Source organism: Labeo rohita, chromosome 20 (assembly GCF_022985175.1).
Source record: "Labeo rohita strain BAU-BD-2019 chromosome 20, IGBB_LRoh.1.0, whole genome shotgun sequence".
NCBI lineage: Eukaryota > Metazoa > Chordata > Actinopteri > Cypriniformes > Cyprinidae > Labeo > Labeo rohita.
The window spans coordinates 8,989,650-9,015,307 of NC_066888.1; the positions used below are offsets into that span (position 1 = coordinate 8,989,650).

A 25,658-nucleotide genomic window follows, 5' to 3' on the forward strand; every position below is an offset into this window, starting at 1 on the left:
AAGGACCATCTTAAACCAGCATAAACCAGCAAAGGACCATCTTAAACCAGCTAAGGACCATCTTAAACCAGCAAAGGACCATCTTAAACCAGCTAAGGACCATCTTAAACCAGCTAAGGACCAGCATAAACCAGCTAAGGACCAGCATAAACCAGCAAAGGACCATCTTAAACCAGCTAAGGACCAGCATAAACCAGCAAAGGACCAGCTTAAACCAGCTAAGGAGCAGCATAAACCAGCAAAAGGCCATCTTAAACCAGCATCAAAACCAGCATATGCTGTTTTTTTTCACCAGGGATACAAACACCTAACTTACATAGCGCTTTGTGTTTCACACAAGACGTTGTAAAGACCTGAACAGACATAATAAAGTGTTATTAAAGTGCAGTATTAAAATGTATAGGTGGTAATTGTGTGGTCTCTGCGGAAAGCGAGTAGAAAGACAAGACAATTAAAAAATTATTAAAAACTGTTTAGTGTTAAAATACATAAATTGATGATAATGAATGACTGACGGGCGGAACCATGGTGAATGTTCCCGGTGGCGGGGGAGTGTTTTCACGGTCGCAGTGAAGTACGTCGAGGAGAGTTTCGAGGGCATTTTTACAATGAAGAACTTCTCAAAACAGACGGATAAACTTTTTAAATTATTAATGCATATAATTAAGGAGTTGTGGCAATGAAAGTCTAGCAACGCTGAAAGTGTTAGCGATTTTGGTGAACTGTAATACCACTCGGTCATTACACCTGCTGTATGTGGACTTTTATAGACTTACTGCTTTTCTCTAAGACAGTGACATTAATATATGAATTTGAAATGCATAATGCTGTGCCGATATAAACAAACTGACTTAGTTTATCGTTTTAATTATTACGCAAACAATTAAAGTTAAGTGTTCTTTTCTATATATAATAACAATGGAGCAGATTTGTATTCGCCTGGTCAAACTTAACATGTTGTCCACCGTAAGGTCATTAAACCGGTTCCATTCAGTGTTCAGATGGTGTGGACAGAGACAGTTTCACTGCCGTCCATCAGTCTTTGCCTCTGCTCGGACTGAGCTCATGAGGACCTCTCTGAAACCAAGAGGATCTGTCACTGTTTCTCCTCCATCTCTCTGTCTGAGATCAAGATCAGGACTCAACATCTGTATAACTGCATTCAGACCTCCAGTTCATCGTGTGCCGTTGATCATTCAGCCCACACGTGAGTTTCACACCTCAGACAGACTCAGAGCTTTACCTGCACCCTTGATATGGATGGTGCTGAAGCCTCTGCAGAAGCTTATGGCCATCATAGTGGGCAGGTGAGTTTTTGTTGTTGCTTTTATTTAAATACTTAGTAAAGTTACTTGAGAACGGTATACTTACCTGCCCATCTTTATTTGTCAGCCTCTGTTAAGAACGTTTGAAATTATAGTGAATGAGTGAACAGCTCTATGTTATTAACTAGCAAAACCAAGTATTGTGGCTGATACTAATGACCATAATATGATATAAATCTAATTTTTTTTTTTTCAATTTAGGCAGACAACTGTGTATTAAACTACTAGTCAGAAGTCTTTGAACAGTAATATTTTTAATGTTTTTTTTTAAAGAAGTCTCTTCTGCTCACCGATCCTGCATTTATTTGTTCCAAAGTACAGCAAAATAGTAAAATTTTGAAATTATAAAATTTAGTACTTTTATTTAGCAAGAATACTTTAAATTGATCAAAGGTAATGTAAAAGACACTTATAATGTTACAAAAGAATTCTATTTCAGATAAATTCTGTTCTTCCGAACTTTCTATTCATCAAAGAAACCTGAGAAAATTCTAATCAGCTGTTTTCAGCATAATAATAATAATAATAAATGCTTTTTTGAGCAAATCAGAATACACATCAGAATGATTTCTGAAGGATCATGTGACTGGAGTAATGATGCTAAAAATTCGGCTTTGAAATCACAGGAATTAATTTTAAAATATATTCAAATAGAAAACAGTTATTTTAAATAGAAAATATTTCAAAATGTTACTGTTTTACTGCATCAATGCATCAATGCAGGCTTGGTAAACAGAGGAGACTTCTTTAAAAACATGTACTGTTCAAAAACTTTTGTCTGGTAGTGTATGATCAGTATAATTCTAAATATAGAGATGTTGGTTGATAATGAATATGTTGGTCAATATTTTAAATTTATACATGTTTTAAAATAATATAAATGTATAACTTGTATAAAATTTGTCAGGTGATATTATTATTATTATTATTATGTTGATTTATTTAGTGGCCCATATTTTAAATCCATTCTTTCTTTCTTTTTTATCACTAATATTAGTAGTAATTAGTATTATATTGTTTAAAATTCTGTCATTTTAAACTGTACACTAAATTAACTAGAATTTCGAAGTAAAAAAAAAAAAAAAAAATTATATATATATATATATATAATGTTCTCTATTATAGATCAGTGGATAAAATCCAAATTAATATATAATATAGCAGAGTCGTTTACACTATCATTAAAATGTTTCAGTCAAAAATATATTAATTTTTTAATTTATGCTCACCAAAGCTGCATTTATTTGGTAAAAACAAAAGCTACAGTAAAAACAGTAATATTCTGAAATATTATTACATATAAACAATATTTATATCTATATATATAATACTGATATGTAATAATAATGAATAACTGTTTCTGTTTTAATATATTTTAAAATATAATTTATTCCTGTGATGCAAAGGTGAATTTTCAATATCATTACTCCAGTCTTCAGTGTCACGAGAGCCTTCAGAAATCATACTAATAAGCTGATTTCCTGCTCAAGAACCGTCTTTTTTTTGTTTACTATCAATGTTAAAAACAGTTGTGCTGCTTAATATTTTAGAAAATATATTATTTCAGGATGCTTTGATGAATAGAACGTTCAAAAGAACTGCATTTGTTTAAGATAGAAAACTTTCGTAACAATGTAAAACTCAAATGGAAGGTCATTAACACCAAAGTTCTCGGTTTTCTGTGAAGGCGAGCTAAGGTTTATTGATAAAAGCTCTGATTTCATGTGTATCTTCTGTGTCTAGGAGCATCAGAAAATGGTGGTTGGCCCTGCCGCCCAATAAAAAGCAGCTGTTTCGTGAATGGACATGGCGTCGCCGCTGGCACTTTGTGGGAGCTGGGGCAGGACTGCTGTTTTTCATCTCCCTCTTTTTACTCACTCACCTGGATGAATCTCCTGTTACGGGCAGGACCCGACTGCTGGTGTTCAGCAAGGAGAACTTCATGGAACTTGCTCAGGTCACTGCGGAAGCGGTACGACCTCAGTCGTGGAGTTTTTAGTCATGTCAACACAACTTCTTTAGTCTGTTTATTTTTTCAGTTGCAACTAGTTTTGTTCATATGAATTTATGATCAACAGCAATTTTTCAAGAAAAACATGTAAGTCTGATAATAGTGTATGCCAATGGCTGGAGTTGGTCCAAAAATGAACTAAAATGCCCCATAAATTCAAAACAAGGCGTTGAGCCTTATAACCAATCAAAAGTGTTTCTGTTGAACCTAAGAATGCATTGGCCAATCAGTCGCGCTTAGATTAGTCAGCGCTGAAAATGTCGGAGCTGTTGTTGAGTGTGCACGCTCATGAATTCCCTCATCATAAACAGCAGTGCAGATATGATGTAAATAAAGAACTAATTTTGTAGTTTCAGTGATTTATAAAGAGAGTTTATGCATAACTTGTACTGGACTTTGCTAACATCATGGACAGACATGTTTGTCTATGAAGCCAGAATGTGACTTGCTCAAAACGAAACAAAAGTGTTTTATATTGTTTTCTATATAGTCATTATTACAGTATACAGAGCGATAATCTACAATAATGATTTTTGTCATAATATTGCAGCCCTATGAGCTCCTGTTTAATTTCCTGTTTAATTCCTGTATAATAATGAGCTCTTGTATAATTTAGATACAAGTTTAAACAGTATATTGTTATTGACAGCAGTTTAAAATATTGATTAGTAAGTAGTAAGTTTAAGTATTTGACATTGAAGATATGTATTGTGATTATAATAATAAGGTGATTATAAAAATTGCCCTCACAAATGTAAAAAAAAAAATGGTAAAGTTCAATTCTGACCCTTGTCTAAAACGATTTGTGTGATTTTGATTTTACCTTGCTATGGGTTATTATAAAAATTCAATGTGGTTTTTAATTTTGCAAATCATTTAATTTAATTCCATTTTATTTCATGGACATGTTCCTCTTTCTCCTTTATTCTCTCTCTCAGTATATGGAGGAGTTTAAGGATTCTCTGATCGCTCCATCGGATCCCAGGCATCAGGCAGTGGAGCAAGTGGTTCGGATTCTGGCCGAGAGAAACCAGGACATTGCTGAGATTTCCTCTGTCCCCTGGACAGTCCATGTGGTGGACGGCCCCACCATCAATGCGTTTGTTTTGCCTGTGAGTAATTCCTAGTAACAACCAAAAGCTTTCTGTAATAAACAAAATCAGTTATTTGTTTTTTTTTTTTAATTATTTGTAAATTTTACTTTTTTGTTTTGCCAATTTTTTAGAAGCAGCTCTGACTGCAAAGCAATCATCAGTCTTAGAGTTTGTATTTACATGACTTACTTCTTCATTATCCAGTATATAGTTGAACATTATATACAAAAATAACACAATATGAAGTACTGATACAGTATTTTGAGTAAAATTAACACTATATATACTCGGTATACAATATACTATTAAAAAAGTTTGGGGTATTTTTTTTAAGAAATATATTATATTTTTGAATTGAAGTGACAGTAAGGGCATTTACTATGTTACAAAATATTGTAACATATGTTCTTTAAAAAAAACGTATCACTATTTCCACAAAAATATTAAGCAACACAAGTGTTTATAATAAGAAATATTTCTTTAATACCAAATACCAGCATATTATTATAATTTCTGAAGGATCATGTGACACTGAAGACTGGAGCAATGATGCTAAAATTTAGCTTTGCCAACAAAGAAATGAATTACATTTTAAAATATATTAAAATAGAAAACAGAAATTTCTATTTACTAGTAATTAATAATCGTAACATTTTACAATATTACTGTTTTTACTCCGTTTGATTAAATAAATGCAGCTTTTGTGAGTATAAGACTTGAACAGTATTATGAATATGTTTCTATTTTATCAAAATCCTCGTAAAATATACATAAAAACATATAGATGCTTTGCGATCTAGCCCTTATTCTTGAATTTCCTGTTTGTGAAATAACCCAGACAGTTTTATACATTTTCTGTTATTAGCTACTTGTATAAACGTTTATTCATACAGTTTAGTACTCTTGTAAAGAGAAGTATGTTCCTTTATTCTCTCCAGATGATTAAAGAAAATCTTGAGACTGATTACGAAAGGAGAAAATTATTCTGATTTCACAGCTGGAATGATTGTGTGTGTGTGTGTGTCAGAATGGAGAGGTCTTCATCTTCACAGGAATGCTGGACGCAGTAGCAGACATTCATCAGCTAGTCTTTATACTGGGACATGAGATGGCTCACGCTCTGATTGGTCATGCAGTAAGTCCCGCCCACACTGTCAAACCTCTGCACAGAAACACCCAAATGGACATTATTTTTGTCATTTTATCAGAATCAATTTTAATCCAATAATAAATGATCCTGAAAGTAAAGTATCCAGCAGCGTAGTATTCATTTCTGTAAGTAATCTCTCCCTTAGGGTCATTTTGATAGAAATGTAAATGTATATGAGTATTACACGGTCTGCTATCTCCACCCATTGTCAGATGGTTGTAGGGTCCTCGCGCTGCCTCTGGCCTTTATAGTTTGGATCAAACTAAATTAGTACTTCCTTTGCTGTGTCTCTCAGCTTTCTTTTGGAAGTAAAAGACCCTTCATTAGATTCAAGAGCTTGCTTTATCTCTCTTTTGCGTGTGTCATGTTTTACTTTCATCTTTTCTCTTGGTTCAAATGAAGAGAAGGAGGCGTCCTGTCTCAGAGGCGCTAAGCGTTCGGTTTAAAAAGATGTTTTAGTTTCGGAGCTATTGCATCACTGCATGCTTGTGGGTCTGGTTAGGGTGAAGGAGCTTAACGCTGATATCAGGACTAATATGACGTGGTTGAGAAAAGCTAAATTGATTTAGTACATATTTTTGTGACACTAAAAAGTCCTTTTAAATCCAAGCAACACGCTGTTAGACTCATGAGTGTTTCCTTTGTTGTTTCAAAGGCGGAACAAGCTAGTAGCAGATGCTGCAACAGATTTTAAACCTGCATGCACGCTGTTTCAACCATTATTTTATTCTTTATACCTTGGAGAGCATTTAGGACCTTCAAAAGCATATATTATTAATGGTAGTGTATATTGAAAAACAAAAGGAGATGTTTCCAAAAATGTCCAAGCTGCTCTTTTCCACACACTGAAGTAGACGGTGAAATATGGAAGCCTATTTCCACTCAATAAAAAATAAAAAAGAAGATTGCAACTTTTCATCTCACAAATCGGAATGTTTTTCTCACTATTTCAAATTTAAATATCACATTCTGACTATAGATATAGTTATAAAGTCAGAATTGCGAGATATAAGATCACAATTTTTACTTTATTTCTGAGAATTGTGTGATATAAACTCAAAATTTTTGAGAAATAAAGTCGAAATTCTGAGAAATAAAGTCACTTGCGAGACATAAACTTGCAATTCTGATAAAAAAGTCACAACTGCAAAATTTAAACTTGCAAGAGAAATTTCTCAGAATTGCGACTTTAACAGTTTATATCTCGCCATTCTGACTTTATAACTTGCAATTGCAAGTCTTATTGCATCTTAATTTTGAGAAAAAAAAGTCAGAATTGCAAAAAAAACTACAGAATTGTGAGATTTAAACCGAGAATTGCAAGAAAAAAGTCAGAATTGTGAATTTATATTATGCAATTTTGACGTTTTCTCACAACTGAGAGTTTATATTTCACAATCCGGACTTTATTTTTCAGAATTGCGACTTTAATTTATTAATAAAGTTTATATCTCGCAATTCTGACTTTATAACTCGCAATTACGAGTTTATATCAAAATTCTAAGAAAAAAAAGTCAGAATTGCAAGGAAAATGACAAATTGTGAGATGCAAACACAGAATTGCAAGGAAAAAAGTTAAAATTGTGAGATTTAAACTCAGAATTGCGAGACAAAAGTCAGAATTGTAAGGTTTGAACTTGGAATTGCAGGAAAAAAGTCAGAATTGAGAGATTTAAACTCAGAATTGCAAGAAAAAAGTCAGAATTGTGAGATTTAGTCTCGGAATTGCGAGAAAAAAAGCCAGAATTGCGAGAAAAAAGTCAGAATTGTGGGATTTAAACTCGGAATAGCAAAAAAAAAAGTCAAAATTCGGAGATTAAGACTCGCAATTGCAAAAAGAAAGGTCAGAGTTGTGAGATTTAAACTCAGAATTGCGAGACAAAAGTCAGAATTGTGAGGTTTAAACTTGGAATTGCAGGAAAAAAGTCAGAATTGAGAGATTTAAACTCAGAATTGCAAGAAAAAAGTCAGAATTGTGAGATTTAGTCTCGGAATTGCGAGAAAAAAAGCCAGAATTGCGAGAAAAAAGTCAGAATTGTGGGATTTAAACTCAGAATTATGAGAAAAAAGTCAGAATTGTGCGATTTAAACATGGAATTATGAGAAAAAAGTCAGAATTGTGAGATTTAAACTCGGAATTGCGAGAAAAAAGCCAGAATTGCAAGAAAAAAGTCAAAAAAATCAAAATTCTGAGATTAAGACTCGCAATTGCAAAAAGAAAGGTCAGAGTTGTGAGATTTAAACTCGAAATTGCACAAAAAGTCAGAATTGTGAGAAAAAAGTCAGAATTGTGAGATTTAAACTCAGAATTGCGAGACAAAAGTCAGAATTGTGAGGTTTAAACTTGGAATTGCAGGAAAAAAGTCAGAATTGAGAGATTTAAACTCAGAATTGCGAGAAAAAAGTCAGAATTGAGAGATTTAAACTCAGAATTGCGAGAAAAAAGTCAGAATTGTGAGATTTAAACTCGGAATTGCGCAAAAAGTCAGAATTGGGAAAAAAAAGTCAGAATTTTGAGATTCTAAACTCAGAATTCTGTGAAAAAAAAAAAAAAGTAAGAATTTTAAGACGTAAATAAATGTTTCTACTTATCATTTATTTCTTTATTTTATTTTCTGCAGGTTCGGTCTTCTATACTTCAAAACAAATAGAACAAACCCATCAATTTTAATGCAAATAAGCTATTGTAATAGGTTAAATTATTATAGAAAATGATTTCTGTTACTGTATATGCATCACATGACCTTATTACCCTTATCACAAGCAATACATATTCTTAAAATGCTCTTTCAACACCTTTATTATCATATACAACTGTAAGACCATGAAGCTGACATAATTACCCAACAAATCTGCTTTGCAGCATGTACCCATGTGGACGTGTGTTTTGGCATATCTGTTGCACTTCTTTCAGTAGAATGTGTATCGCAATTACAATTCAGTGTGATTCATTATGTTTGTCTTTGTTAAATTGCTTGTTTCTTTTTGTTTGTTTTTTACATTGTTCTAATTGAGCATGCTGTCAAAGAAAAGGCTGCTAAGCAAGAGTGAAAAAAAAAGGGTTCTTAACACCAAAATACAAACAAATTAGCATAGTAGATAAATGACGGAACCAACAAAAACAGAAGCCTGTAATGAATTTTTCTCTCTTTCTCAGGCAGAGCAGGCCAGTCTGTCTCACGTGGTGGAGCTGTTGTCTCTTGTCCTGTTAACGGCGATCTGGGCGATCTGTCCTCGGGACAGTTTAGCTGTGCTGGGCCAGTGGATTCAGGGCAAACTAGTGCAGGTGACAGCTGACCTTATGATCTCTCTCTCTTTTTTTCAATTGATTCCTAATCTGCCTTTCCAGTGACCTTCCCACTAACATTTAATCAAGCCATTTCATTTTCCCAGTCTGTTTGAAATGTTTTTGTAGATATCACATCCATTTTTATAAAAATTCCTTTTATAAAAATATAGTTTATATTTAAGTAATAATATATTAAATATAAGTATATAGTACATTTATATTAAATATATATATATATATATATATATATATATAATTACAATTTTTTTGTTTTGTTTTTTTGTATATATGTATATATTTTGTTTTTGTGTTGTTTTTGTCTCTTGTGCTCACCAAGCCTGCATTTATTTGATCAAAAATACAGTAAAAACAGTATTGTGAGGTTGTATTACAATTTAAAGTAACTGTTTTCTGTTTTAATATATTTTAAAATGTTAATTGTTTATTTCTGCAATGGAATTAGCTAAATTTTCGCTAATGTTTTTTTTTTTTTTCATAAATTAGTATCATTCTATCATTTAAAAATTGTAATTCTACTCAATCTAATACCAAGGAGCATTTCTTATTATCAGTGTTAAAAACAATTGTGCCGCTTACTATTTTTGTCGAAACTGTTATTTTTATTTTATATTTTTCATATTATTATTATTATTATTATTTTTTTACAGGATTCTTTAATAGTACACAAAACCAGTTCTAAGTAGCACAGGTATATTTGTAGCAATAGCCAACAATACATTGTGTGGGTCAAAATTATGGATTTAGATCATTAGGATATTAAGTAAAGATCACATTCCATGAAGATATTTTGTAAATTTCCTACCGTAAATATATACATTTTTGATTAGCAATATGCTTTGCTAAGAAGTTCATTTGGACAACTTTAAAGCTGATTTTCTTAATATTTAGATTTTTTTTTTTTTTTTTGCACCCTCAGATTCCAGATTTTCAAATATCTGTATCTCGACAAATATTGTCCTATCCCAACAAACTATACGTTAGTGGAAAGTTTATTTATTCAATATATTATTATCTTAATTTAAAAAAATTGACCCATATGACCAGGGTCCAGGGTCACATATTATTATAAATGTCTTTAAAGTCACTTTTTGATCAATTTAATGTGTCCTTGCCAAATAAAAGTGTTTTTTTTTTTTAATTTTTTTTTTAATCTTGCTGACTGATTATATAAATGTATATTAAATTTTTATTCTGTTTTGTTTGTTCAGCGTCTTAAACATTATGTTGTTTTTTCAACATATTCAAGCACAAGACATGATGGAGCTCCTTTAGGTTCGGTTTGTCCATTAGTGATGCAAACACTCCTTAAATATTGATTCTAAAATCCCTAAAAGACCCTTTAAATGTGAATTATTATACTCCTCTACTCAAGCTCAAAGAAACCACCTCAAGTACTCTCTCGCCACCATTGTAAAACAATAACAGTATCTCAGAGGAGATCTTATTTGGGTTTCTAAGGACTTCAATTTGAGGTTAGTTAAAATTCAGCTACATTTATTTGTCTTCTAAATGGATATTGAATTTGCATTTTCTGAATCACTGTGCGGCGTGAAACAAAGGCCCACTTTCAATTTAATTGTACTTTGTTTTTTTATGGTGTTTTTCTTCTAATATACCGTGTACTCTCTTGCTATTCTTTTAATGTGGAAATTCTCATCCCTTTCTTTCCTTGTTTTTCATCGTCTTCCACCATTACATTTAAAATAAATTACATTTTAATGGTTGGGCTTTTTATCTCCTAGTCATTTTGTTCTCCAAATATGGTTCACTTCATTCTGTCCATCTTCCTCTGTTTACTCAATATAGCTTCTGTGTGCTCTGTCAGAATAGCTCATTTAACTGCATATTCTCTCTCATTTTCTCCTTCTGTGTTGTAGCTCTTATTTGATCGGCCCTTCAGTCGTAAGCTGGAGGCAGAGGCGGACCAGGTTGGCCTGCAGCTGGCTGCCAAGGTACTGCAGAAATTTTATTATTATCAGGGTTCAATTCCAAGGGAACACATTGATAAAGTGTCTACATAAAATGCACTATAAGGCCAGTTTCACAGTGTAAGCAGCTGTTTCATAATTCATGTTTATATATATATGTTTCATTATTTACAGTGCATGGATAAGCAGCGCAGTGCTGTGTAGCATAGCTGAAAGTAGACGTTCAGTGTTGAGTGTGTTTTTACACCACATAACTGAATTATAAATCTGCTTATTGTTTGAAAAATATCATGTATCAGGCTTGATGAAAGCGTAGGCTTAAACCAAGTGCTGTACCATCGATTTTTCCCCACAAGGAGTCTAAACGCCCCCGGATTTCGTGCTGAGAAACTCCTGTAGTGGCCGTGGCGTCATGACAAGCATCGGCATGTTTACATCCTGCCAGGGTGTCATTTAGCGTTACCTCTCTGCCGTTTGTAAGCTCTTTCAATAGCTGTGGTCTACTAAAAGCCTCAAAGGCATCAGGACTTAAGTGGAAAGAACAAAGATACGGGTGTTTAGCAGTGTTAATTTCATTGACGAATAAATTTCATCAACGGCATTTTTCACCAACGAAAACGAGACAGTAGCAAAACAAAACTGCTTTATGAATGACAAAACTATGACGAAAATCTGTTGACATTTTCGTCAATGAATAAAAACGAGATAAAAATGTTAGTGAGGGACAATTTGGGAAGAGATTCATTCAGAACAAATCTGTAGTGTGGTGAAGATTAGATGCTGCACGTCTCATAAAACATTAAAAAATGTCAATATCTGGTAGTAAGAGAAGAGCAGACATATGGATAAATTTGACGACGCAAAAGAGAGCTCTGTTTGGTTTTCTGACGCGTCTCATGAACGGAGAAATACACACAAAATGATGTTGAATTGTCCGTTTTGACAAGTATTCACATTAACACACACATCTTGGGTGAATGTAAACAGTTGGGAGAATATCGGACGTGTATCAGGACATTGCATCTATGCAGGGCCTAAAACTTTTTGCCACACCTGCCAATGGCCGGTGACTTGATAAAAATTTACTGGCCAAATTTTTTTACTACAATGACTGAACATATTTACAATGTTTTTGTTTCCATTAAATGCATTTTCCCTCAAATTTACATATTAATTATAGCCATTCACCATTACAACATAATTGAAATCCATAATTTTAAACATTTAGTAGGCTCTGAAATATATAACAACTTTTAAGTGATTTTAAAACCATCTTCACATAAACTATAAAGTGTATATGCATAAACTATACAGATTAATCTTTATTCAAGCTACAAAAGTTAATCAGCGACGAAGTAGTGACTTATCTTTTCTTGTGTTCTTTGGTTTCCATCAATGACAGACTTCGCAGGTTTCATTTTAAATCAGCGCTGTCTCTTTAAAACCTGATACACATGATGTGGATCTGACACATATATGATATTCTCCCAACTCTTTACAGTCATTTAAGACTTTATAATTAATTTAAGACTACGTTAGCATTTTTTTGATATAATTGTGTGTGTTTTTGTCCGTTGAAGCGCTACTGGTGAGCTGTCTGAAGCGGCTCAGTGTATCCGTACAGCCGACCGTGCAACCTTTTAAACTATACTTCACTGCACCGTTTAGGCAGCTTAACCCCAGGCATGTGTCGCAACATTCTCGGGATATGAAGAATAAAGAAGAGAAAAGGTAGTCTTCTCCAATAAAGCTGCCATATCTTCTCTGGTAAAAGTTATTAGAACCATGTCTAGAGACAAGCTGTCCATCACACTGCTTATCAGCCCGTTTGTATCCTATTATTTGATTCGGTCTTTTCGCTAATGACAGAACAGCTAATCACGATGATCTTGTCTTCGGAAAAGATTATTTTATTCGCTTACATCAGAAACAGCAAATCTCTGGCGACTGACACTGTTACATATACTTGCCAATGCAGATTTTTACTCGCATTTGGCGCTTGGAGAGTGTTAATTTTAGGCCCCGCGTACATGCATTTGATTTTAAAGGGACAGCAGCCTAATTTAGTTGCTATTGTCTGTGGTACTGATGTAATCAAGCAACAAAAGAAAGACTGAAAATCACGCACTGCTCTTGACTGAATCACTTTAATAGCCCTAATAAAGATCAGTCTAAATGTATTTATATATATATATATATATATATATATATATATATATATATATATAGATATAGATATAGATATAGAAGCAAGAACATATATATATATATATATATATATATATATATATAAATAATTATGTCTTCTTGAAAGAATAAAGAATGTGCTAAGCAAGTTGCTATAAAGAATGCATTATTAGCCTATATATCCATTGGCATTTAACTGAAAAGAAAACCATGTTCTTGCTTCTTTATGAAAAGTGGTTTCATTTAATGTTAATATAAAGGCATGTTGCATGTCACACCAGGTAAATCTGTGTCTATCATGATAAAACCTTAATATCAAACCTATACAAACAGTTTGGTCATTTTAGAGAAATGATTAATAAATGCATTTCACTGTAACTAAACCCATTAGATTTTAGCCGACTGAATCTACTGGAGTTTTAGTTAACTAAAACTAGAAACAATTCAGATAAAATATGACTATAACTAAATGCCATTTTAGTCAGAAGACTATGAATAAGACTAAATCAAAATTTGCTGTCAAAATTAACATAGGTCTTTAGGAAGTTTTATTCATCCACAGGCATTTTCCCATTCTTTTCTCTTTCTTATTGCTAGGAAAGCAGTAAAGACTTGCATTGATTATCTTGTTGGCCTTCGACTGAAAATTACAACCAAAAGCTGCACAATGTGGCACCTTATCAGTATTTTATTTTCCAAGTATTGAGATAAACATAGCGACAGGTAGCACAAGTAGCTCAACGAGTGCAACCGTTTCACATCATCATAATAACGGTGCCCCCATAGTCCAAAATATGTATAAAACGATGTGGATTTTTAAATGACGTAAATGTTTCAGTACGTATTTCAGTAAAAGACATTATTTATGTTTTATTAAGCCATCGAGAAAGCAGCTTTTTAGACGTCAAGATCACAAGAAAATAAGACAAATAATAATTCATGGCATCTTAGGGCTTCCATAGACTTGACTAAAATTACAGTTCACTTTTGAAGGCATGACATACTTAGGAATTACACACCACCTCTATGTCACTCTAAATAAAGACTAGTAAGTAGTAACTTGGATAAGAAAGAAATGCAATTCTGTGTTGGAAACCTGCTTTTTATTGTCATTTATAGTCACAATATGAGCTCTAGATGGCACTGTTTCTTTACAAACTGCTTGACGGAAGTGTTTCTCTGTATGTGGCAGTGATCTGATTCACGATGTAGTGCTCTTCCTGACAGCATGTCTCCTGATCCCATGCTTGGCATCATTATGGAGAAACAGTCAATTCCCTTCTATCTCTTATAGTAGTAATAACGGGCCGCCTGCTGCTCATAAACGGGCCCAGATCCGGCCTGCCACAGCCGGTTTGGTGAAGGACACTGGCACGTTGCTGCGGTAACGATGCGAGGCTTGCTAGACTAGTCATGAGTCATGCTGTCCGTGAGCCAGTCTGCTCTGACGTTGTCCAGAGCTTCGAGTGCCCGTGGGGTTGTATGTGTGTGTCATCTCCCTGTTTGCTTCCTTTGATGATGGTTGAGCTTTAACATGCCTGAAAACCATCTCTGTGTGTGTATTTATTGAGATTTGTGTGCGTTTCTGACAGGCGTGCGCTGACGTGAGGGCGGGCCCAGTCTTTTGGCAGCAGATGGAGATCTATGATCAGTTGAGAGGCGAACCCACCATTCCCGAGTGGCTGTCCACACACCCTTCCCATCAAAACCGTGTCAGACAGTTGGACCGCCTCGTTCCTGAGGTAAAGCACATGAAAGCAAATACATGCATCTTTAGGTGTCATTAGACAAGGCTAAAGGAGTGAAATCTTTCCACACAAACGCTAAATCATAACGTGTACAATGTATCAGCATTAAATTTATGGTCGAGATGGTAACAATTTTTTCAGATGGTTAAAGGGATTGATCTAATGGCCTAGCATACTTGTTCTTAACCATGCTAAGCTTTCCCGGTTGCATTCCCAATCTCATTTTCCTGCACTTCCTGTGGTAAACAGATAGATTGTGGACTGTGGAGGACTTGTTAAAAATAAAATTAAATAATCAATAATCTTATTAAAATTTAAAGAAATACATTTTCTAGTGGACATCATTGGTTTGTTTTATATAATTAATATTAAAATTTTTACAATTTATATTTAAACTCTAGTTCAATTTAATTGCAAATTTAATTTAATAAAAAAAAATCAATAAAAACCAGTCTGCAAATTTAATAAAAAGCTGATGGCAAATAGATTTTGAGAATTACTGTTATTGTTACTATATTTAGCTTATATTAAAAAAAAAATATGAAATAAAGATTTTTTAAATTGTATATTTATTAGTCAATTCAAAGTGTTTTTTTTTTTTTTTAAAAAATGTCTATTTTTATTGTATTTGAATTAGTTTTTGTGTTTGAACAAATACAATGATATTAGGGCCCTATGAAATCCATTTTATTTTTTAGCAAATTTCGTTTTATTGGTTTTTTTTGTTTTTATTTTTCAAAATTCTTTTTTTTTTTTTTTTTTTTCATTTTTCTTTTTTTGGATTGAGTTTTTTGTTTGTTTGTTTGTTTTAATTTTTCTAGACTTTTTTTTTTTTTTTTTTTTTTTTTTTTTTTAGACTTTTTTAGTTTTAGTTGTTACATTAAATTTTTTTTAATTTAATTTTATTTAAATCATGAAACTTACAATATTAAACAGCAATTTATTAAAACTTTAAAATTGCATTTAAAATTGACCTAGTAATGCACTGTTACTGTTACTATATTTAACTTTATTAGGGCCCTATGAAATTTTTCCCAAATTCAGTTTTATTTTTACCAAATTCTGTTTTCCATTAATTTTCTGGATTCCATTTTAATAGTTTCATTAAATATTAATAATCAAAAGTATCTAAAATTAATTGTTTTTATAAATAATAATAATAATAATAATAATTTTATTTAAAAAAATTCTGGTATAAATAAATTCATGTAAATAATTTTTCTGGTAAATATTCCTTTAAAAATAGTGTTTTAATATTTTATTTAGTAGTATTTAATATTTTTATCAGTAGTAATACTATCATTACATTAAGTAATACATTTCTGTCACAGTTTCAATTTTGACAGGTTTTCTGTCAACTTTAATTTTGACAGGTTGCTGTGAAAACCTTTAAGTTTCTGTTTGTATATGATATGATGATTTTTTTTTTCAAAAGAAATACTAAATGCTCATGAAGTGACTCTTAGAGCAGTTCTAGAGATTATGTGTTCATGTACGCATATTTGTGTGTAGTAAAGGAAACTATATGCTATTCATTCACACAGAGACGTAAAAAATGCAGGATTCAGATTTAAGTATTATTTTTGCTGCTTAATATTCAAAGACACTAGTCCATATCACATTTTGATTTAAGTATGCTGACCTACTTTTGATTTATTCATCCAAAATGTGCCAAATTCTGCGACATTCCGCATTACACAGTAAATTCCGTTTTTATGACCGGATTCCGTGATTCAGTCCATGTTTTCCTCATTGTGGAAATTTTACAGCCCTATGATATTTCTTAACTCAGTGGTCTCAGACTTTTGGGTCCAAAAGTCTGAGACCACTCAGAAAGCTTCTATTTTGCATTTCTACTCTAATGACAAACAGAAAAGAACTAACATTCATTTTTTAGAATATCTTAGTGTTTGGTATGTTTTAATATTGGCAGAATTCAAGCTTAAAGAACTCCACAGGTTTGTGTAAAACCTAATAATCATGTTCTCCATTACGATTTAAGATGGTCCAAAGAGCATCTTGAGCTTTGATGGAAATAGATTTTTATCTTTGACTGTTTAGTCAAACACACAGGCTCTTTTTCAGGGCAGAGCTGTTTTCTGTATTTAAATGGAGGTATATGTCCTGGGTACGCTGTTCTCCTTGTTTTAAAGAGTATCCATCAGAAACACACACCGTAGGGCTCACAGACGCGTCTGAAATCCAGATTCAACTAAAGCTAACGAGACGTCTGGAGACCCCTCTGCTCTGGAGCAAACTCAACCCTCTACACACATGCCTTAGACCATGTTCATAGTGGAAATGAACAGATAAATGCTCTTCTGCTGGAGGGGAAACCAAACGCAAGAGCCATGAAAAGGCCTGGAGGATCCATAAATGTCAGAAAACTCAACATGCATATGGTGGAATCCTTAGATCAGTACTAGCAACCACAGGAGAAAGCCTTCATTTGTGATTGAGGCTGAATAATTCACCACGTGAGCCGTTATGATATATATTGCGCTGCATGAAATGCACAACAGTGATTTGTTGGTGTATGAATTGAATTCCAGAAGATCTCATGCTTGATTCTCAACAAACGCAATTTCCTCTCATAAAATAGCAGCGTTCTTGATGCCAGTCGTACTAATTTGAAAACTGGATTGTGAAAGTGTTTATAGTCCAGGTGTCACCTGCACTAGTTTGCTATGAATCCAATTGCCCAGGATAAATTATTTACAATTTGAATATAAATATGACCCACTTCTTCCTGTAAATTAGATTTCCTTATGATGAAGTTTGTAATAATCCTCAGTGGTGCATTCAAGATAATCATTTTACAATTTAAGGCCATGTCCTGAAGGAAATATTGACTTGATTTTCTGTTTAGAGCCTCACTGTTGGTGTGAAAGTACAACGTGATTCTCCTGTTGTTACTGCGCTGCAGTCGCAGGCCTGACATTTTCTTCATCTTTGTTTGTTGCTTTGTCCGAATCCATGCTAGATTTCACTCCCTTGCCTTAAGTGTCTTTTTCATAATGTATTTTTGGCATTGAAATCTTTGCACCAGTCAGTACCATCGTAGTGCTACCGCATCTGTAGCTAGGTTAACATAGGAGGGCAATACTAGCTTTATTTGTTTCTTTTGGTTTTACTTCTAGAACTTAATATGGTCAGATCAGCACTTGTGTCTTGTGACATAGATGCATTGCAGGAAATGCAAAGAATGCAAACATCTTTCCGTTTTCATGTGAGAACAATTATCCCCAAAGAAGTATGGAAATGAATTATTAAAACAACTATAACAATAATAATTACACTACCATTTGAGGTTGGTAAGATGTTGTTTTTTCCAAATAAATTCTGCCTTGGTGGTTATTAGATCAAAAATACAGTACTTTGAAATATTGTGATATTGTGAAATATTATTACAATTTACAATAACCACTTTCTATTTGAATATATTTTAAAATGTAATATATTCCTGTGATGCAAAACTGAATTTTCAGCAGTCATTCCTCCAGTCTTCTATGGAAGCCAGTTTCCCTCACTAAACTGAAAATAAACAAAGGTAATTGCGACTTTTTATCTCTTTTTATCTTACAATTTATTTCTAAGAAATACATTTGTAATTCTGAGAAATAAAGTCAGAATTGTGAGATTTAAACTTTATATCACACTTCTGACTTTATAACAGGCAATTGCAAGTCTTTTTCCCCCTTAAAAACTGGACTTTATAACTCACAATTGCGAGTTTATATTTCACAAGTCTGAGATATAGACTCACAATTGCAGGACAAGAAAAAGTCAGAATTGTGAGATATAAACTAGCATTTGTGAGAAAAAATGTCAGAATTTTAAGATACACACTTGCATTTGCGAGAAAAAGTCAGAATTGTGAGATACAAACTCGCAATGGCAGAAAAAAAGTAAGAATTGTGGACATGAACTAGCATTTGCGAGAAATTTTATTTCTCACAATGAGTTTATATCTCACATTTCTGACTTTATTATAACTCACACTTGTGAGTTTATATCACGCAATTCTGAGAAAAAAGAATTGTGAGTTTATATCTCACAATTCTGAAAAAAAAAGTTTTTTTTGTAAAATAAAAATTGTGAGATAAAAAGTCGCAATAACCTTTTTTATTTTTATTTTAGCGGTCGAAACAGGCTTCCATAGTCTTCAGTGTCACATGATCCTTCAGAAAATATTCTGTTATGCTGATTTGCTGCTCAAGAAACATTTGTTATTATCAATGCTGAAAACAGTTGTGCTGCTTAATATTTTTATAAAAACTCAACTGATAATTTTTTTTTCATTATTCTTTGAGGAATAGAACAACACATTCTCACTCCCAGGACCCCTTGGCGTCACTTTTCAACGTGTAGGGTACTCCAATGCTTTTAGTTGTTTGCCTTTAATGGTTTGTATGCTTTTGTAATAGTAGAAATCATTTTAACCCCAATTTATACTTTCAATGGAGCACCTAACCCCAAGAGACAAGCAATTTTTGAATTTGTCCGGATGGTGACAGTGATCGGGTCTATTACTCTCACAAATCAATTGTTTTGAAATATTGAAACTTGAAATTTTTTGGAAAACATTATGACTGCAGTTGTACCTGCCTGTTATATTCTATGTTGTTGACAAATGGTAGGTTTTGGGGCAAGGGTTGGGTTACAGTATGCTCATAAATGTGTAAATAGTGTTATAAATAAATATAATATAATATGTTATAATATAAATAAAATAGCTGTAACTGTTTACTTTGAAAAATCACACCCCAACATATATGCAATAATGGCAATATTATGCCCAATATATAACTGAATCATGACGACAATATTGACAACACAGTTTTCTTATTTAAAGCAATGGAGGCCCCTGCACATCGAAAAATGACGCTAAAGGGTCCTGACCAAGCGTCAATATGTGACTAGTTGGGAGTCACAGTGTGTTGAATAGAATGAAAGAACAGCATTTATTTGAAATGGAAATCTCTTATAACATTATAATAGATTTTACCATCACTTTCTTTTAGTCACAAGTTCTTGCTGACTAAAAGTAACGTTTTTTTTTTTCTTAAAAAAAAAATCCCACTGACCCAAAACATTTGAACGGAAGTGTATTATTATTGCTAACAATGCGTATTATGTTTTTTTATCTTTTTTTTATGTGTTAGTCTGTGCTGGTTGTGTGCATCTATAGTGTTTGTGTAAGTATCTTGTGATGTTAGGCAGCAGATGGAAAGTTATAAATCGATTTCACGCTTAAAGATCAGGCACTGGTAAGACATCTACTATAAAATGATAAAATATTTGCAATATACGTCTGCAGAGAAAGCCAGATGGTGTAGTTACTACATCTACCAGCAGGGGCTAACTGGATGATGCTAACCAGCCAACCCTTGACCACCTGCTTTAAACAATGAGCTCAGGTTAACATACTGTTTATAGAGTGATCTGTAGACTGTAGAGTAATGTGGACAGCCATCTACAGGACCGTGCTCTCTCCTCGTCATGCACCAGTGGCTCCACAAAATGGCTGTCTAATATATGATGCAAGGCTGTGGCGGAAGGATCCGTGAATGTATGAATTTTAGTGGCATGCAGGGGCCTTACTTAACCTTGAGTTCGAACTCTTAACAGTCCTGCTTGCATACTCACACACTTCAAACACAGAAGGAGCAGATGGCCGGGACTCTAATTGTCCATCAACTGTAATGCGTGTGTATTTCCGTTGAGTGGAAGCTATTACTCCTTCGGGAAGTTACTTTAAAACGCCCTCCATCTCTCTCTGTTCTCACCCTCTTTAACCTGAGCCAATAGAGACTCGTCCTCCACGTGCCCGCTAATGAGAATTATCATAGTGGAGTGTGTGTGTGGACTCCCCTCAATCTCCTGATGCCTTATATATGAATACAAGTGGATTTTGTAGTCGTCGCCTTTATATAAAGAGTGACTGTTTGAGTGTGACTTGTCTGATGAATTTCATAGTTCACTTGTGTATTTATAAAACAGTCGTCAATTGTTACAATTTTAAAATAATTTTAAAAAATTGTATTGTATATAATATTTGCAGCCTACTGTATCATAATTTTTTTTCACTAACAATCTTGCAACCATATTTTTTATTTATATAATATATATTATATAATATTTTATATATAAAATATAATTGTTTTTTTTTTTTTGCTATTTATATTATACATATTTAATATATTAATACACATTTATATTTATAATTCAACCTAGTTTTATTCTTTACTGGCATTGTTTTTGAAGCAAAATTAATAGCTAATTTATGAACAAAAAATTCACACATTCGCAGACCTCTGACTCCTTTGATGGAACTGTTTTGTTTTTTATTTGTAAAATCAATAATTGGTATTTGTAAAAAATGCGTCTGCTTTTTAAAAGTGTACTGTGTCACATTGGTCGTAAGTATGCAATTGACGTGTCCCTCCTCTTAATAAGCTTTGTTCCAGCCACTCTTTCATCAAGTGTCATTCGTTTTGTAGCGTTTTCCTAATGCCCTGATTCTCAAACATTGCGGTGTTGTTTAAAACTGCCCGTCTTCCTGGTTTGAGTGAGTGTTTAGCGGCTCAGTCTGATATGTTTTCCCTAGGGTGGATGGTTCAGAATAATAATTTAACTAGAAAAATACTTATGTTAAGTGTCTTTTGTGCTGGTGCTGGTTGTTCATGTTTTAAAACGCATTATTGGTCCAGTGATATGAGGGCTGTTTCTCCATCACACATAATGGAGGTCAGAGGTCAGAGGTCACAGACAAAACGCAACAGGGGCTGTGTTTTTGTCAAATCAGTCTTTGTAAAAGAGTCTGGATCAAGGCGACGAAATCATGGTGAGAAATAGGAAATGTCTAATAACTATTGCACACATTGTCTGATTCTGATGAAACTTTAGCAGTTTGTTTGTTTTATGATGCCGATCACATAGATGTGACTATTAGGAGTCAAAGTTATAGCGCCACCAACTGGCAGTGGGAAATGTCATTTTCAAAATGCTTTAAATTCAGCATCTTAATTTTACTCGATTTGCTTTAAACTTTGTCAGAATAATGTCAATTAGTAGTAGTAGTAGTTGTAATATTTTATTGTTGTTATTATTAATATTATTTAAATTATTTATTTATTTAGAATAATTATCCCAATCCATCCAGATTTCATATCACTATTTCCATCCATCCATTTTTCATATATCTTTTTCCATCCATCTATCCATCCATCCAGATTTCATATCATTGTTCATCAATCCATCCAGATTTCATATCATATTTCCATACAGATTTCATATCATATCTCCATTTATCCATACAGATTTCATATCATATATTTCCATCCATCCATCCAGATTTCATATCATTGTTCATCCATCCATCCAGATTTCATATCATATCTCCATTTATCCATCCAGATTTCATATATTTCCATCCATCCATCCAGATTTCATATCATATCTCCATTTATCCATCCAGATTTCATATCATATTTCCATTTATCCATCTAGATTTCATATTATATTTCCATTTATCCATCCAGATTTCATATCATATTTCCATCCATCCATCCAGATTTCATATCATATCTCCATTTATACATCCAAATTTCATATCATATATTTCCATCCAGATTTCATATCATTGTTCATCCATCCATCCATCCAGATTTCATATCATATCTCCATTTATCCATCCAGATTTCACATCACTATTTCTATCCATCTGTCCATCCAGATTTTATATCAGTAGTTTAATCCATCTGTCCATCCAGATTTCATATTATATTTCCATTTATCCATCCAGATTTCATATCATATTTCCATTTATCCATCCAGATTTCATATTATATTTCCATTTATCCATCCAGATTTCATATCATATTTCCATCCATCCATCCAGATTTCATATATTTCCATCCATCCATCCAGATTTCGTATCATATCTCCATTTATACATCCAAATTTCATATCATATATTTCCATCCAGATTTCATATCATTGTTCATCCATCCATCCAGATTTCATATCATATTTCCATTTATCCATCCAGATTTCATATTATATTTCCATCCATCCATCCAGATTTCATATCATATCTCCATTTATCATCCAGATTTCATATTATATTTCCATCCATCCATCCAGATTTCATATCATATCTCCATTTATCCATCCAGATTTCACATCACTATTTCTATCCATCTGTCCATCCAGATTTTATATCATATTTTCATCCAGATTTCATGTCTTATCTCCATTTATCCATCCAGATTTCATATCATATCTCCATTCACCCATCCAAAGTTCATATCACTATCTCCATCCATCTGTCCATCCAGATTTCAAATCAGTAGTTTCATCCATCCATCTATCCAGATTTCATATCAATAGTTTAATCCATCCATCCATCCAGATTTTGTATCACTATTTCCATCTATATGTCCATCAAAATTTCTTATCAGTAGTTTTATCCTTCCATCTATTCAGATTTAATATTACTGTTCAGTGATTTCAAATCACTGTTTCCATCCATCATCCATTTAGATTTCATATCACTCTTTCCAGATTTCATATCACTAGTTCCATCCATCTCTCCAGACATTATATCACTATTTCCATTCATCCAGATTTCAGAGCACTATTTCCATCCACTTATTTTCTATCCATCTATCCAAATTTCATATCATCATCCAAGTAGATTTCATGTTACTGTTTCCATCCATCCAGATTTCATGTTACTGTATCCATGCATGCCTCCACCCATCCATCCATCAATCCATATAACTATTTCCATCCATCCATCCATCCTTAAAAAGCAGTGTCACCTGAGTACAGATGAAGAGATGGAAGATTCGTAGTTCAAAGGTCAAAGCTTAAATCAATCTGCATTAATCTGTGTCATTCTCTGTGTTGTTACAGGCTTTGGAGCTCCGCGGACGCTGCGACTGTCCTGCCCTCCCCAAAGCTGACCCCCGTGTCATTTTCAACCAGGCTGTTAAATTGCTTCTGGACAATGCCAAAAAGCAAGAAATGATTGCAGAAGAGGAAAAGAATGAGAAACAGAGAGCTGGAGTCATGTTGCCGCTACCTCAATCCCCTCCTGTCCTGACTCCGGGGTCTCAGACTCATCTGGGAGGAGTGCTGGCCACGTCCGCTCTGCCACAAACTCTGCTTAGTAAATGAGACTTGATGAAACATGACTGACAGGGACAAATTCAAGCTTTCCTTTTCACTTCTCTTTTTCCAGTCTAGTAGCTCTAAACAAGACATGAGAGAATTGTGGGATAGAAGCAGACAGTTTTTTTTGATCCATTTGATTAACTGTCACTTTGATACCTACGTCAGTTAGTCTGTGAGATGATTTGAGTAGGAGTATGTAGATCATTTGTGTGAGATGCTTGAGTTTATGCCCCTCCTTCAAGCATCCGCAGCAGTGCGGTCATGTTAATAATGGAGCAATTGTAAATGGGCTTTTGATTGGTTTTAATGATGTTATTAGCATAACACCCCTGTGAAGCTGAATGCATTATGATGTACAGTACATTATTAATCAAACATCTGCCTCTGCTTTAATGTCTCCTATAGGTTCCATGCTGTAATGTACCTCTGCTGCATAGCAGCTAATGTCACTGTGTTTGAAGCTATGCGGAGCTTTGGACACTACATTATTTATCAGTGGGCAGCTGCCGCAAAATGAGCCCAGCGCTTTCTTGGCAAGCGTTGATTGTTTTTTTAAATACACTCTGTATGAAAACTATAAATCTATGCACAAGATAAATTAATTTACCAGTTTTAGGTCTCCAGCATTTTTCTTTAAAGGTGTGGCCATATTAGACAATTATTTAATCTTACAAAACTCCCAATCATGCAAAAACCTATTACCTGATTTCGCTAAGCAATGGTAGATGTTATAGCACCTTACAAAGTGTTTTAAAGTGACTGGTACTTGGTTTGATTATACATTGTTATATAATTGCTGGACAATACTTACTCATTTTATTTTCATAATGCAGGGATCTCCAACCCTGCTCCTGGAGAGCTACACTTTTAAAAATAAAGATTCCAAAAGGTTTTTTTTTTTTGCAGTGATGCCATAGAAGAATTTTTTTAGTGAACAGTTCCTAAAAGAACCATTTTGAATAACATTTTAAGTCTCTAAAGAAACTTTTTCAACTATAAAGAAACATTTTTGCATTTGAAAGGTTTTATGGATGTTCAAGGTTCTTTACAGAACCGTTGATGCCAACTTTTATTTTTAAGAGGAAAAAAGGGCCTTTAGGGAACCAAAATGGTTCTTCTATAGAATTATTGCCTAAAATATAGAAGCCACTGATTTAAAATAAAGAAAAAAATATTGCGACTTTTTATCTCACAATTCTGACTTTTTTTAGAATTATGAGATATAAACTTGTAATTCTGAGGAATGAATTCAGAACTGTGACATATAAACTTGCAATTGCAAGGTATAAAGTCAGAATTGTGAGATATGAACTCACAGTTCTGAGAAAAAAGTCAGAATTGCAAAATGTAAATTAAAAAAAAATATTGTGACTTTTTAATCTCACAATTCTGCATAATATATCATATTTTGTATACAAACTTGCAATTCTGACATTTTTTCTCAGAATTGTGAGATATAAACTTGCATTTGCAAGTAACAGTCAGAATTGCAAGATATACAGGTGCATCTCAATAAATTACAATGTCGTGGAAAAGTTCATTTATTTCAGTAATTCATATATCTATATCGCAGTTCTGAGAAAAAAAAGAATTGCGAAATGTAAATCAAAAAAAGTTTTTGACTTTATCTCACAATTCTGCACGATACAAACTCACAATTCTGACATTTTTTCTCAGAATTGTGAGATATAAACTCGCAATTGCAAGTAATAGTCAGAATTG

At 33.3% G+C, this 25,658-nt stretch overlaps 1 protein-coding gene across 1 annotated transcript; it reads left to right on the plus strand.

The window, feature by feature from the left end:
• Positions 1 to 543: 543 nt before the first annotated feature.
• oma1 (OMA1 zinc metallopeptidase) lies at positions 544 to 24,600 on the plus strand. The gene is made up of 8 exons (XM_051137866.1): positions 544 to 1,307; positions 3,069 to 3,297; positions 4,275 to 4,448; positions 5,458 to 5,565; positions 8,738 to 8,866; positions 10,768 to 10,842; positions 14,598 to 14,747; positions 23,676 to 24,600. The coding sequence occupies exons 1-8, from the start codon at positions 919 to 921 to the stop codon at positions 23,937 to 23,939; spliced, it is 1,518 nt and encodes a 505-aa protein (XP_050993823.1). The 5' UTR covers positions 544 to 918; the 3' UTR covers positions 23,940 to 24,600.
• Positions 24,601 to 25,658: the final 1,058 nt, after the last annotated feature.

Coding starts and splice junctions, on each gene's coding strand:
- oma1 (XM_051137866.1), top strand. CDS start 919: ATGGAGCAGATTTGTATTCGCCTGGTCAAACTTAACATGTTGTCCACC. Junction 1,308..3,068: donor ATGGCCATCATAGTGGGCAG/GTGAGTTTTTGT, acceptor TTCTGTGTCTAG/GAGCATCAGAAAATGGTGGT. Junction 10,843..14,597: donor GCCTGCAGCTGGCTGCCAAG/GTACTGCAGAAA, acceptor CGTTTCTGACAG/GCGTGCGCTGACGTGAGGGC.